This window comes from Trachypithecus francoisi, unplaced genomic scaffold (genome assembly GCF_009764315.1).
Source record: "Trachypithecus francoisi isolate TF-2019V2 unplaced genomic scaffold, Tfra_2.0 Lachesis_group3, whole genome shotgun sequence".
NCBI classification, from domain to species: Eukaryota; Metazoa; Chordata; class Mammalia; order Primates; family Cercopithecidae; genus Trachypithecus; species Trachypithecus francoisi.
The window spans coordinates 147077166-147090732 of NW_022681468.1; the positions used below are offsets into that span (position 1 = coordinate 147077166).

Here is a 13567-nt window from a genome sequence, read left to right on the forward strand (position 1 = left end):
GATCGTGCCATTGCACTCCAGCGTGGGCAACAAGAGCAAAACTCTGTCTCAAAAAAAAAAAAAAAAAAAAAAGCAAAAACCTCAGTTGAATGAATCTACATTGTGTATTATCTTGGAACCATGAAATTAAAGTATAATTTATAAACTGAATAGCAAATACATAATTCATCTTGCAGAATTTCTTTTTCAGGCGTACCCCTTGCTCAGGTTCAAGAAGACAGTGAAGAGGCTCGTTCTGCATCTTCTTTTCTTGCAGAAATTTCTCAATATACAAGTGGGTGAGTAAAAATCCATTAGTTCAGTCTATTGTAGTAATTTAATTTCTTGTTCAGTTGTTTGGCAGTGTAACACTTGAATCATTTAAATTCTAGTTTAAAAATAATCAGTTATTCCCTAGGTTTTCTTCTGGGGTTTTTATGGTTTTAGGTCTTACATTTAAATCTTTAATCCATCCTGGGTTAATTTTTGTATAAAGTGTAAGGAAGGGGTCTAGTTTCAGTTTTCTGCATATGGCTAGACAACACCATTTATTAAATAGGGAATCCTTTCCCCATTGCTTGTTTTTGTTAGGTTTGTCAAAGATCAGATGGTTGTAGATGTGTGGTGTTATTTCTGAGGCCTCTGTTCTGTTCCATTGGTCTATATATCTGTTTTGTACCAGTACCATGCTGTTTTGGTTACTGTGGCCTTGTAATGTAGTTTGAAGTCAGGTAGCGTGATACCTCCAGCTTTGTTCTTTTTGCTTAGGATTGTCTTAGCTATACAGGCTCTTTTTTGGTTCCATATGAAATTTAAAGTAGTTTTTTCTGATTCTGTGAAGAAAGTCAATGGTAGCTTGATGGGGATGGCATTGAATTTATAAATTACTTTGAGCAGTATGGCTATTTTCACCATATTGATTCTTCCTATCTATGAACATGGAATGTTTTTCCATTTGTTTGTGTACTCTCTTATTTCCTTGAGCAGTGGTTTGTAGTTCTCCTTGAAGAAGTCCTTCATATCTCTTGTAAGTTGTATTCCCAGGTATTCTGTTTGTAGCAATTGTGAATGGGAGTTTGCTCATGATTTGGCTCCCTGTTTGTCTATTATTGGTGGATAGGAATGCTTGTGATTTTTGCACATTGATTTCGTATCCTGAGACTTTGCTGAAGTTGCTTATCAGCTTTGGGAGTTTTGGGGCCATTCAAGACATAGACATGGGCAAAGACTTCGTGACTAAAACACTAAAAGCAATTGCAACAAAAGGCAAAATGGACAAATGGGATCTAATTAAACTACAGAGCCACTGCACAGCAAAAGAAACTATCATCAGAGTGAACAGGCAACCTATAGAACAGGAAAAAATTTTTGCAATCTATCCATCTGACAAAGGGCTAATATCCAGAATCTACAAGTAACCTAAACAAATTTACAAGAAAAAAACAAACAACTCTGTCAGAAAGTGGGCGAAGGATATGAACAGACACTTTTCACAAGAAGACATTTATGCGACCAACAAACACAAAAAAGCTCATCATCACTGGTCATTAGAGAAATGAAAATCAAAACCTCAATGAGATACCATTTCACACCAGTTAGAATGGCGATCATTAAAAAGTCAGGAAACAACAGATGCTGGAGAGGATGTGGAGAAATGGGAACACATTTACACTCTTGATGGGAGTGTAAATTAGTTCAACCATTGTGGAAGACAGTGTGGTGATTCCTCAAGGATCTAGAACTAGAAATACCCTTTGACCCAGCAATCCCATTACTAGGTATATACCCAAAAGATTATAAATCATGCTGCTGTAAAGACACATGCACACATATGTTTATTGCAGCACCATTCACAATAGCAAAGACTTGGAACCAACCCAAATGCCTATCAATGTTAGACTGGATAAAGAAAATGTGGCACATGCACACCGTGGAATACTATGCAGCCATAAAAAAGAATGAATTCACGTCTTTTGCAGGGACATGGATGAAGCTGGAAACCATCATTCTCAGCAAACTAACACAAGAACAGAAAGCCAAATGCCGCATGTTCTCACTCATAAGTAGGAGTTGAACAGTGAGAACACATGGGCACAGGGAGGGGAACATCACACACCAGGGCCTGTCAGGGGCTGGGGGAAGGGGGAGGGATAGCATTAGGAGAAATACCTAATGTAGATGACAGGTTGATGGGTACTAGCAAACCACTACCATGGCACATGTATACCTATGTAACAAAGCTGCACATTCTGCACATGTATCCCAGAACTTAAAGTATAATAAAAAAATTAATAATAGTCAGTTATGAAGCTAGGTGCAATGGTTCATACATGTAATCCCAACACTTTTAGAGGCTGAGGCAGGAGGATCACTTGAGCCCAGGAGTTTGAGACCACCCTGGGCAACATAACAAGACCCTGTCTCTCTATTAAAAAAAAAAAAAAAATCTGTTAAGGGCTTTTAGCATGACTTTGTTTGCTACAGGATAGGCTTACAGTGAAGAAAACTTATTTTGATGATTTTACTTAGAACTAAAAGATGGTAGGTTGGAATAACAGCTACCCACTTGTTTCTGAGACTGAAACAAGTCAACACATCTTTGCTTTTGTAAACTGGTCTGGAAGCATAGCCAAAAGATGATTGGATTTTAACAAAAGGAGTATTTAGAATTAAAATAAATGTAGAAAATGGAAAATAGATTGTCCTTTTACAGTGATCCATACAATTGATGCACTCAGTGCTTGCATGTAGTTACAGGTTAAGGCTCTTATGAGTAATATGGAAAATACATTGGCATTTGTATTTTAATATGCATGTAATACATACATAACATGCAATATGTACATACATTGTGTAACATAGTTATGTAATACATATATAATTTATACATATATTCATAATATATATTTAAAATCTTATATATATTTAACCTTTGTGTAGAGGTTATAGTAGGAGTATGATGGGCGTACTCTGCTGAACTACATCTGCTACCAAGTTCCCCTCATCAGTCGTCTTTACCAGTCTTTTTTATTTTTTTTAAGTTAATAGATTTTGTTTTTTAGAGGCATTTTAAGTTTACAGAAAAATTGTGCAGAAAGTATAAAAAATCACCATTTGCTCCCTCTACCTACCAGTTCCTGTATTATTAATACCTTGCATTAGAGAGGTACCATTTGTTACAATTGGCTAACCAATATTAATACATTATGATTCACTCAAGTTCATAATTTACATAAGATTCACTTTACAGTATCATACAGAATAGTTTAACTGCCATACACATCATTAGTCAATCTTAATATAGAAACCAGGAAATTATTAATTTTGTTTTAGCTAACAAGTTACTTTGGTTAGTTATTGATAAATTTTTTTCTCCACATTTCTTTACAAGGTTTTAATATAAACAAACCAAAAAAAAGGAAGATTTAGTTACCTTTAAGTTTTATGTTGAAGAATATACTTTATTTTAGGCCAGTCATGGTGGCTTATACCCATAATCTCAGCACTCTGGGAGACTGAGGTAGTCAGATTGCTTGAGCCCAGGAGTTCGAGATCAGCCTGAGCAAGATAGTGAGACTTTGTCTCTACTTAAAAAAAAAAAAAAAAAAAAAAAACTAGTTGAGCATGGTGACTCACACCTGTAATCCCAGCACTTTGGGAGGCTGAGGCAGGCGGATCACCTGAGGTCAGGAGTTCGAGACCATCCTGCCAACATGGTGAGACCCCCGTCTCCACTAAAAATACAAAACTTAGGCGTGGTGACGTGCGCCTGTAGTCCCAGATACTCAGGAGGCTCAGGCAGCAGAATCACTTGAACCTGGGAAACAGAGGTTGCAGTGAGCCCAGATCACGCCACTGCCTCCAGCCTGGGTGACAGAGCAAGACTCCATCTCAAAAAATAGTAATAATAAAAATTTAAAAATAAAGAGTATACCTATTTTAGAGTCAAGCTTCTTTAAAGTAGATTTTTTGGTTGTCTCTTTGTTTTTGTTTTGCTTTTGTTTTTTATCGCCACTTAGGAAAAAGAAGAGTAGTTCCTTGCCTTAAAAATCCACGTGGTAAAAAATGTAAGATTTGTGATTTTCTTGAGGAAATTATTAGGAGATTTGAACACTGAAACTATTAGCTACTCAAATTTTTTTTTTTTTTTTTTTTTTTGGTTGGCGTCTCGCTCTGTTGCCCAGGCTAGAGTACAGTGGCACAAGTTCAGCTCACTGCAGCCTCCACCTCCTGGGTTCAAGCAGTTCTCCTGCCTCAGCCTCTCGAGTAGCTGGAATCACAGGTGCCCGCCACCACGCCCGGCTAATTTTTGTACTTTCAGTAGAGACTGGGGTTTTGCCATGTTGGCCAGGCTGGTTGAACTCTTGACGTCAGGTGATCCGCCTGCCTTGGCCTCCCAGAGTGCTGGGGTTGTATTTTCTTTTAAATATTTAAAAATTGCATGGGTAATAAATTACCTAAATGTTTAACTTTGTATTTGAAAAGGGGGATATGTTTAAATCTAGGACTTTAGTCTGATACGTGTTCTGTTCTCTTCTGGAATGATTGTCTCTTAGCTGCATTGGGTGTAGTATCCCTGGCTGGTATTTGTGGGTCTCACTGAAGAATGGCATCACCCCTTATCTTCGCTGTGCTGCATTATTTTTCCACTATTTACTTGGGGTAACTCCGCCTGAGGACCTGCATACCAGTAAGTAGAAAAATGAAATCACGGAGTGGAAAATGGGAGATTTTCTTTGTTGTTACCTTCAAGCTCATGAATACAAGGTTAAAGCAGACAAAACCACTTATCCTCTCCCCATTTCTTTCATGTGTGTTCACTTCAAACATGAGCCCTGGTGTAGGTTAAAGGTGAGGCCAAAAAGTCTGTTAGCTTTTTAATCTGCAAGACCTACTCTTAGCTCCTATCTATGTATAGGTTATGTGCTTGAACTTATAAAATACCTACATGCAGAATATAACTGATAGGCTATACAAGAAATTAGAAACATGGTTGTCTTTAGAGAAGAGAACTGTTTGGCTATAGGAGGAAGACTTTACTGTATACTCTGTTATTTAAATTGTGGACATAGAGGCCAGGTGTGGTGGCTCACGCCTATAATCCCAACATTTTGGGAGGCCGAGGTGGGTGGATCACTTGAAGTCAGGAGTTCAAAACCAGCCAGTCCAACATGGTGAAACCCTGTCTCTACTAAAAATACAAAAAAATTAGCTGGGCATGGTGGCATATGCCTGTAATCACAGCTACTCGGGATGCTGAGGTGGGAAAATCACTTGAACCCAGGAGGAGGAGGTTGCAGTGAGCCAAGATTGCACCACTGCACTCCAGCCTGGGCGACAGAGCAAGACTGTCTCAAAAAAAAAAGTACATGTAACTACATTAAAGAATGAAAGTGCTGCTAGGAAAGGCCTACTGGAACCAACTGAGGCCATGTATATTTAAGCAGGAGGATCACCTTCTCATTTACTTGCCTCTAAATCTAGACCAAAGTAGGGAAGCCTTCCTGTGGCTTTGTATGGGTAAAAATCAGAATGTTTATATGATTTTGGAAGAGTCATCAAAACTGCTCAGAGATTCTTCCTTTTGTCCTTTGAGAATAAGCTGACCAGGTTACCGTTACTGGCTATCAACTTCTTTATCTTGAACTCAGTTCAGTAGGGTTTATCTGATCTAGATTTTTCATGGTCTTTTATAAAATAGGAGTCCACTTTCCAAGTAATTGCCAGCACAGATCTGTTGTTTCCTCACATACAAAAAAGTCATGTATTTATCTCATGGGTGCTACAGTACAGTTGTGAGTGAAATAAAGTCCTTTTTATTGGGAGGAATCCAATTATAAACAACTAGAGAAATATATATATAATGTAATGTCAAATGCTGATAAATGTTGCAAGGCAGAATGAAGCAGTTCAGGGATAGAGAGGGTATTGGGGCCAGAGTGGGGAACTCTCCGAGCTAGTTTTCATAGAATGCTTCTATGTGAGGAGACATGGAGCAAACAGCTGCATAGATGGGGTTGAGTTGGACAGACAGTTGAAGGAAGAATATTCCTAAGTAGAAGAAGTTATAAATGTTAAAGCTTTGTTTGATGTAATCACAGAATTGCAGAGAGATGAGTATGGCTGAAGCCTAAGGGGAGGGTAACAGGAGATGAGGTCTAAGCAGCAACTAGGGGCAGCTCACACAGGGCCTTTGGGCCACCATAGGGACCTTGTATTTTATACTAAGTGTGGTTTACACATTAGAGCCATCTGATCAGGAGAGTGACTCAATACAATTTATGTTTTTAAAAAATCATTGTGACTTATTTGCCACCCATAGTTTTATAGAATAAGCAGTATACCCTCTACAAGGAGAGTATAGAAATGAGCATAAACAGTGAAGAAACTCTAATAACAGACTGACCAGGTAAGAATAATGTGCTTATTAAATGTATTTTTATTCTCTTGCAGATTCTGCAGAAGGAGAGTACAGTGCACTCTGTAGCTATCTGTCTTTACCTACAAATTTGTTCCTGCTCTTCCAGGAATATTGGGATACTGTAAGACCCTTGCTCCAGAGGTACTATGGGGGTAAAATATCGTCGTTGGGTTATTATACAATTTGAAATTTTAAAATTACAATTACTTGCAAAACTTTTAGTTTGATTAGCATTGATTAAAGGGGTGGCAAAAGTATAGGAGATTCCTAAGTTACACACTTAAGAAGTGGGGATAAGATCAACAGCCATAGGCAGGTGGAATTTCTGCTTACTCCACTGTAACTGTCATTTTTATTTGCTTTCCCCGCAGCTGGTGTCTCATCTGTTTTAAATTGGGAGTGGGGGATGGGGATTTTGCTAGCAGGCATAAAGTCACAATTAGTATCAAAAGAACCCAAATTGGAGCTGTATCCAAAATAGGAGCACATCTCACATGGTAGCACATGTATCAGGAGAGTGACTGAGAAAAGAAGGAAGGTCATTTGGTAGATCAAAAAAAATACTTCAGTTAAACTTCCAAGAGAGAAATGTGTCCTTAAACTTCCAAGAGAGAAATGTGTCCCTCTTTCAGAAAAACTTTCTACCCCATTAGTTACTGGCCCTCTTGTTCATTATCAATGCTCGTAACCTCCAATCTCCTTACCCTATCTTTGCCTGCACCATTTTCCATCATTCTTATAATCAGCTCTCACTGTATTACTTTTCTTGCCCATCATTTCCTTTATTCTCCTTACTTTCTACCTTTTTCTTTAATCATTATCTTTTTTTTTAATACCGAAGTCAGTATTTGTGTGAATGTTGGCTTCTGTCTCCTACCACCTTTCTTGTGCAATGGTTCTCTGTGTTGGGTTCTTTTCTTTGCTTCCTCATTTCTCTTGAGATATTCTGATCTCTAGTGTGATCAAAATGAATTAAGAAAATCAGCATCACGCTTTGTGTTAAGTGCAAGGTTGAACTAATTTTACTTTTATATTCTTGGAGTACATAAGTTTTAATTGCTGTTCTAGTTTAGTCAAGTATTAAAAAATCACACTTTGAAACAGGAAGTCCTTGCCCTCTGTATCTTTCCAGACCCTCCTTGTCTGAAAGTCTCTTCTCATCCTCTGCCCTATGTTGCAGGAAAATGACCCTGGGAATTTCCCGTTCTACCTTGTCAGCTGGCTTCTACGTGGGTTCAGCCAGTGGGAGGGGAGACACTGGCAAGATTTTGGTGGTCAGGAGAAAGGGAAGCCCCAATATTGGCCAGGCGCAGTGGCTCATGCGTGTAATCCCAGCACTTTGGGATTTCAAGGCAGGTAGATCACCTGAGGTCAGGAGTTTGAGACCAGCCTGGCTAACGTGGTGAAACCCTGTCTCTACTAAAAATACAAAAATTAGCCAGGCGTGGTGGCAGGTACCTGTAATCCCAGCTACTCAGGAGGCTGAGGCAGGAGAATCGCTGGAACCCAGGAGGCAGAGGTTGCAGTGAGCTGAGATCTCACCACTGCACTCCAGCCTGGGTGATGGAGCAAGACTCTGTCTCCAAAAAAAAAGAGAGAGGCCCCAGTTCAGGCTACCTCTCTCTGTCTTGTGGGGCATCTCTGGTGGTGACTGCAGCTCTTGTCTGGCTCCAGTTCCCACCAGACAAGCCTACTGCAATTCCAGCATCCACTAGTGTCCGTAGCCTCTGGGCTCCATGATACCACTGTTTCCTTTTGTTCCTCCAGCCCAGGGTAGTGGTGATCTTTAGTTTGCCTTGCCTTTTTGTCTCATGGTTGACTTCTCAGCCCTTCCGTCACTTTTATTACCAACTCCTGTTAAATTCTCTCTTGTTTAAATACTTAGAATGGTTTCTGTTTTTCTAGTAAGACCTTGGTTGATATAGTCTTTAAAAAATAAATGAATAAGAGAAGGAAAAATAATTAGACACAACAAAGAAAGAGAAGAAAGAAAGGGAGAAGAAAAGGGGCAAAATGATAAATATAAAAAGATAAATATAAGGCCAGGCGCGGTGACTCGCACCTATAATCCCAGCACTTTGGGAGGCCTAGGCGGGTGGATCACGAGGTCAGGAGTTTGAGACCAGCCTGGCCAACATAGTGAAACCCCATTTCTACTAAAAATCCAAAAAAAATTTAGCTGGGCATGCTGGCGCACGTCTGTAGTCCCAGCTACTCGAGAGGCTGAGGCAGGAGAATTGCTTGAACTCTGGAGGCGAAGGTTGCAGTGAGCCAAGACCACGCCGTTGCACTCCAGTCTGGGCAATAGAGGTAGACTCTATCTCAAAAAAAAACAAAAAGGATAAGTATAGAAAGAGGAACATAGGGCCGAGCACAGTGGCTCACACCTGTAATCCCAGCACTTTGGGAGGCCAAGGCAGGTGAATCACCTGAAGTCAAGAGTTCAAGACCAGCCTGGCCAACAAGATGTGAAACCCTGTCTCTATTAAAAAAAAAAGAAATATAGAAATTAGCTGGGTGTGGTGGCACATGCCTGTAATCCCAGCTACTCGGGAGACTGAGGGAGGAGAATCGCTTGAACCTGGGAGGTAGAAGTTGCAGTGAGCCGAGATCATGCCATTGCACTACAGCCTGGGCGACAGAGCAAGACTCCATCTGAAAAGAAATGAAAAGAGGAACATAAGCTGCACAGTGGCTCATATGTGTGTAATCTCAGCACTTTGGGAAACCAAGGCAGGCTGATCACCTGAGTTCAGGAGTTTGAGACCAGCCCAGCTAACGTGGTGAAGCCCTGTCTCTACTAAAAAATACTAAAATATTTATTTTAAAAATAAAATTTATTTTAAAAATATGTTTAAAATATTAATTTATTAAAAAAATAAAAATACTGTCTGTACTAAAAATTTAACTGGGCATGGTGGTACGTGCCTGTAGTCCCAGCTACTGAGGAGGCTGAGGCAGGAGAATCACTTGAACCTGGGAGATGGAGGTTGCAGTGACTGGAGATCACCATTGCACTCCAGCCTGGGCGACAAGAGCAATACTCCATCTCAAAAAAAAAAAGAAAGGGAAATATAGAAAGAAAGGGCAGAAAGAATTGAAGAGAATGGCAAGGCCGGGCACAGTGGCTCACGTCTGTAATCCCAGCACTTTGGGAACCTGAGGCGGGCAGATCACTTGAGGTCAGGTGTTTGAGACCAGCCTGGCCAACATGGGAAACTTCATCTCTGCTAAAAATACAAAAACTAGCCAGGTGTGGTGGCGGGCGCCAGCTACTTGGGAGGCTGAGGCAGGAGAATTGCTTGAACCTAGGAGGCAGAAGCAGTGAGCCGAGATTGCTGCCACTGCACTCCAGCCTGGGCGAAAACGTGAGACTCCATCTCAAAAAAAAAAAAAAAGAAGACAACAATGGCTTGTTGACAAATCATGCACTGAAGTTGTGATAATCCATTTGTCTTTTTTCTTGGCTCCACATACAGGTGGTGTGCAGATCCCGCCTTACTAAACTGTTTGAAGCAAAAAAACACCGTGGTCAGGTTGGTTTCACTGCTTAATCCTTTCTCCCTCATCCACAAGTTGTGTTTCCTAAAGTAGCTGGTTTGTTGAGCATGCTTTCTAGTCTGCTTTCTTCATTCTCACTCAGTACAGTGTTCCTGACTTCTGTGAGGTCTTTGCCAGAAATCAGATTCTTCCTACAAATGTTTTTTTCTTGGAATGACTGTCCTTTTCCTCTTAGATTATTAGAAGCCCGCAGTTCCTCTTGAGAGAATCTTTTTTAAGCTAGCACATGCCTGTCAAAAGGCAAAGGTGGAGGAGGCATCATGGAGCTGCTGGTATATTAACTTCAGAAGGTGGTGGTTTACAGTATTTCTATAAGCCATTTTTGGTTTTGATTTTTTTTTTTTAAGAATAAAGCAAGATACACATATAACTATATCCTTTTTCCTTCCTATCTATGTCCTTAGAAACTATCCCAAAAACTTTTCCTTAGCCCTCCTGTCTCCCTTAAGTTATGGCTCTAACAAAATCTACCTCTTTCTTAAGTACTAATTTAAATGCCACCTCCTCCATGAAGCCTCCCCTAATATATTCTCTCTCATAAGTGTCCACTTATTTGCACCCAGAATAACTGACCAATAAGAACTGCACGCTTATCTTCTTTGTATCCCCTCCCAGGGCCTGTCTGGTATTGTATACGGTGTCTAATTTTATTCCCTTGAATCACATCTATAAACAAGTGGAGGAATTGACTCCTGGCTTTAAATACCAACACTAATACCATTTTCCTGTGGATAAAGCAAGCATGAAGACAGTATACATTTGCCTTCTTTTGTCATCACTTCTGCCACCCTGGAACTCCTTTCACCTCCACTGTGCATGTGCATGTGCTGCTTTCACTTGTAGCACATCTTTAGAGATTTAGTGATGACAGATTCAGCCCCTGTGCTCAGATGCAACAGGAGTCACTCATAAGAAAAGATCTTCGAGTAGAGAAACAAGAGAAGTTTAAGATATGAATACATATTTTTGGACTGTTAATCTCACAAAATTTTTCCTTTATTTCAATTCACTGTATACCTTTTATACATCTGCTATTTACCCAGCATGGTACTGAAATACTCTGGAAAATTTAAAAGAGGTAACATAGCTTTTGGTCATAAGTAATCTACAATCTAGTTATCAACATAAAACTTAAGACATTATAACATAAAGTATAATGATATATGGAATATACCATTAGTGCTATAGAAATTTAAAGAGGAAAAGATTGTTAATGAGGCAAGGTTAATCTGAGAGATCATTTTTAGCTGAGTATAGAAATAATTATAAAATTTAAGCCAGGCACAATATCATGCACCTGTACTCAGGAGCCTGAGACAGGAGTATTGCTTGAGCCCAGGAGTTCAGGGCCAGCCTGGGCAACAGAGTGAACACTGTCTCTAAAAAAACAAACGAAAAAGTGTCTGGGTTTTTCAAATAAATGTTATGGTTGCACTAAATATAGACAACTGAGTTGAAGATGAAAAGAATTACAGAATTTAAATTGATTGGGGCCAGGTGCCGTGGCTCACACCTGTAATCCCAGCACGTTGGGAGTCCGAGGTGGGCGGATCACCTGAGGTCAGGAGTTCAAGACCAGCCTGACCAATGTGATGAAACCCCGTCTCTACTAAAAATACAAAAATTAGCCGGGCATGGTGGCAGGCGCCTGTAATCCCAGCTACTCGGGAGGCTGAGGCATGAGAATCGCTTGAACCCACGAGGCAGATGTTGCAGTGAGCTGAGATTGCACCATTGCACTCCAGCCTGGGGGATAGAGTGAGACTCTGCCTTCAATAAATAAATAAATTGATTGCTTGATTGATTGAGGTTTGAGGAGAGAATTTCACATTATTCAGATGATCTTCCCCACTACATGCAAGCAAGGCTTTTATTGTATCTAGTTTGGTGAGAATGAGTAACATTTGCAAGCATGTATTAAGTACTAAGTATATTGTGTTTTACTTCAGTATCTCATTTAGTCCTCACCTGCTTTGTGTGTTTCCTTAATGCTAATATTCATATTTAATTTAACATTTCTTAAATCAATATGAACCTTTTAATTGATACGTTCATTTAATGTAATGTTTCTCTCCCTCCCTTCCCAGAACCTGATTTGATGGTGGCCCCATGATTGGAGTATGGTATATTTTATTCCTAGTTTACAGACACGGAAATCCAGGCTTAGGTTCAAAGACTTGTGAAGTGTCAGGGAATTTAGGATTTGTAACCAGATCTAATTTCAAAGTCTGTGTTCTTAACTACTACTTGATGTTACTTTCCTATACAGTATAGAAATCTAGCTAGAACAGTTTCATCCTAGAAACTAGTGGAAGTTAAGTTTGGAAAGGAATTCAGCTGATGAAAGATTTGGAATTATAGACTGAGAAGTTTGGATTTGATCAGGTCAACAATGGGAATTAATTTGAATTACAAGTGTAGGTCTTTTCTCTTTTTTTTTTTTTTTGAGACGGAATCTCACTCTGTCGCCCAGGCTGGACTGCGGTGGCGCAGTCTCGGCTCACTGCAAGCTCCACCTCCCGGGTTCACACCATTCTCCTGCCTCAGCCTCCCCAGTAGCTGGGACTACAGGCGCCCACCACCATGCCCAGCTAATTTTTTGTATTTTTAGTAGAGATGGGGTTTCACTGTGTTAGCCAGGATGGTCTCGATCTCCTGACCTCGTGATTCGCCCGCCTCAGGCTCCCAAAGTGCTGGGATTACAGGCGTGAGCCACCGCGCCTGGCCCGTTTTGTTATTTTTAAGACATTCTTCCTTCTATCACCTTGGGTAGTTTTTGATCTGGGTTTATTTACTCTAAAATAAAATTGCCTTTTAAATTACATTGTAGGTACCCTAGAAAAAGAAATAGTTTGATAGAGCTTCCTGATGACTATAGCTGCCTCCTGAATCAAGCTTCTCATTTCAGGTAAGGAGAATGTGTGTGTATATATATATATATATATATGTGTGTGTGTGTGTGTATAATTTTAAATCATTTTCTGAACTTGCAGTTGATGTACGCCATAACTCACACACTTCTTTGTTTTTGTTTGTTTTGGTTTGGGTTTTGTTTGTTTGTTTGTTTGTTTAGACAGAGTCTTGCTCTGTTATCCAGACTGGAGTGCAGTGATTTGACCATTGCTCACTGCAGCCTCAAACTCCTGGGCTCTTCCCACCTCAGCCTCCCAGGTAGTGAAACTACGGGCAGGCACCACCATGCCCTGCTAATGTTTTTGATTTTTCACAGACAAGGTTTCGATATGTTACCCAGGCTGGTCTCGAACTCCTGGGCTCAAGTGATCCTCCTACCCACTGGCCTCCCAAAGTGTTGGGATTACAGGCATGAGCCACTGTACCTGGCCACAAACTTCCTTTTTTAACAGTGACCTCTGAGTATCCTTGATAACAGTGGTTGTCAGTTTAAGTTGAGGGGAAATCATGCAGTGAGCCATGATAAAGTGTACAGTTCAGTGGCATTTAGTGTATTCAAAATTTTGTACAATCACCACCTCTTTAGTTTGCAAACTTTTTCATCACCTTGTACTCACTAATCACTTCTGTTCCCCTCATCCCATACCCTATGGTAATCTGTAGTCTACTTTCTGTCTCTATGGATTTGCCTAT

At 40.1% G+C, this 13567-nt stretch overlaps 1 protein-coding gene across 1 annotated transcript in view; it reads left to right on the forward strand.

The window, feature by feature from the left end:
• UBR1 (ubiquitin protein ligase E3 component n-recognin 1) overlaps positions 1–13567 on the forward strand; it is a 160313-nt gene that overhangs the window by 133506 nt on the left and 13240 nt on the right. Inside the window, exons 40-44 of the mRNA XM_033190389.1 lie at positions 191–278; positions 4536–4669; positions 6433–6541; positions 9880–9936; positions 12792–12869. Coding sequence (XP_033046280.1) covers positions 191–278; positions 4536–4669; positions 6433–6541; positions 9880–9936; positions 12792–12869 — 466 coding nt within the window. The remainder of the gene's footprint in view (positions 1–190; positions 279–4535; positions 4670–6432; positions 6542–9879; positions 9937–12791; positions 12870–13567) is intronic.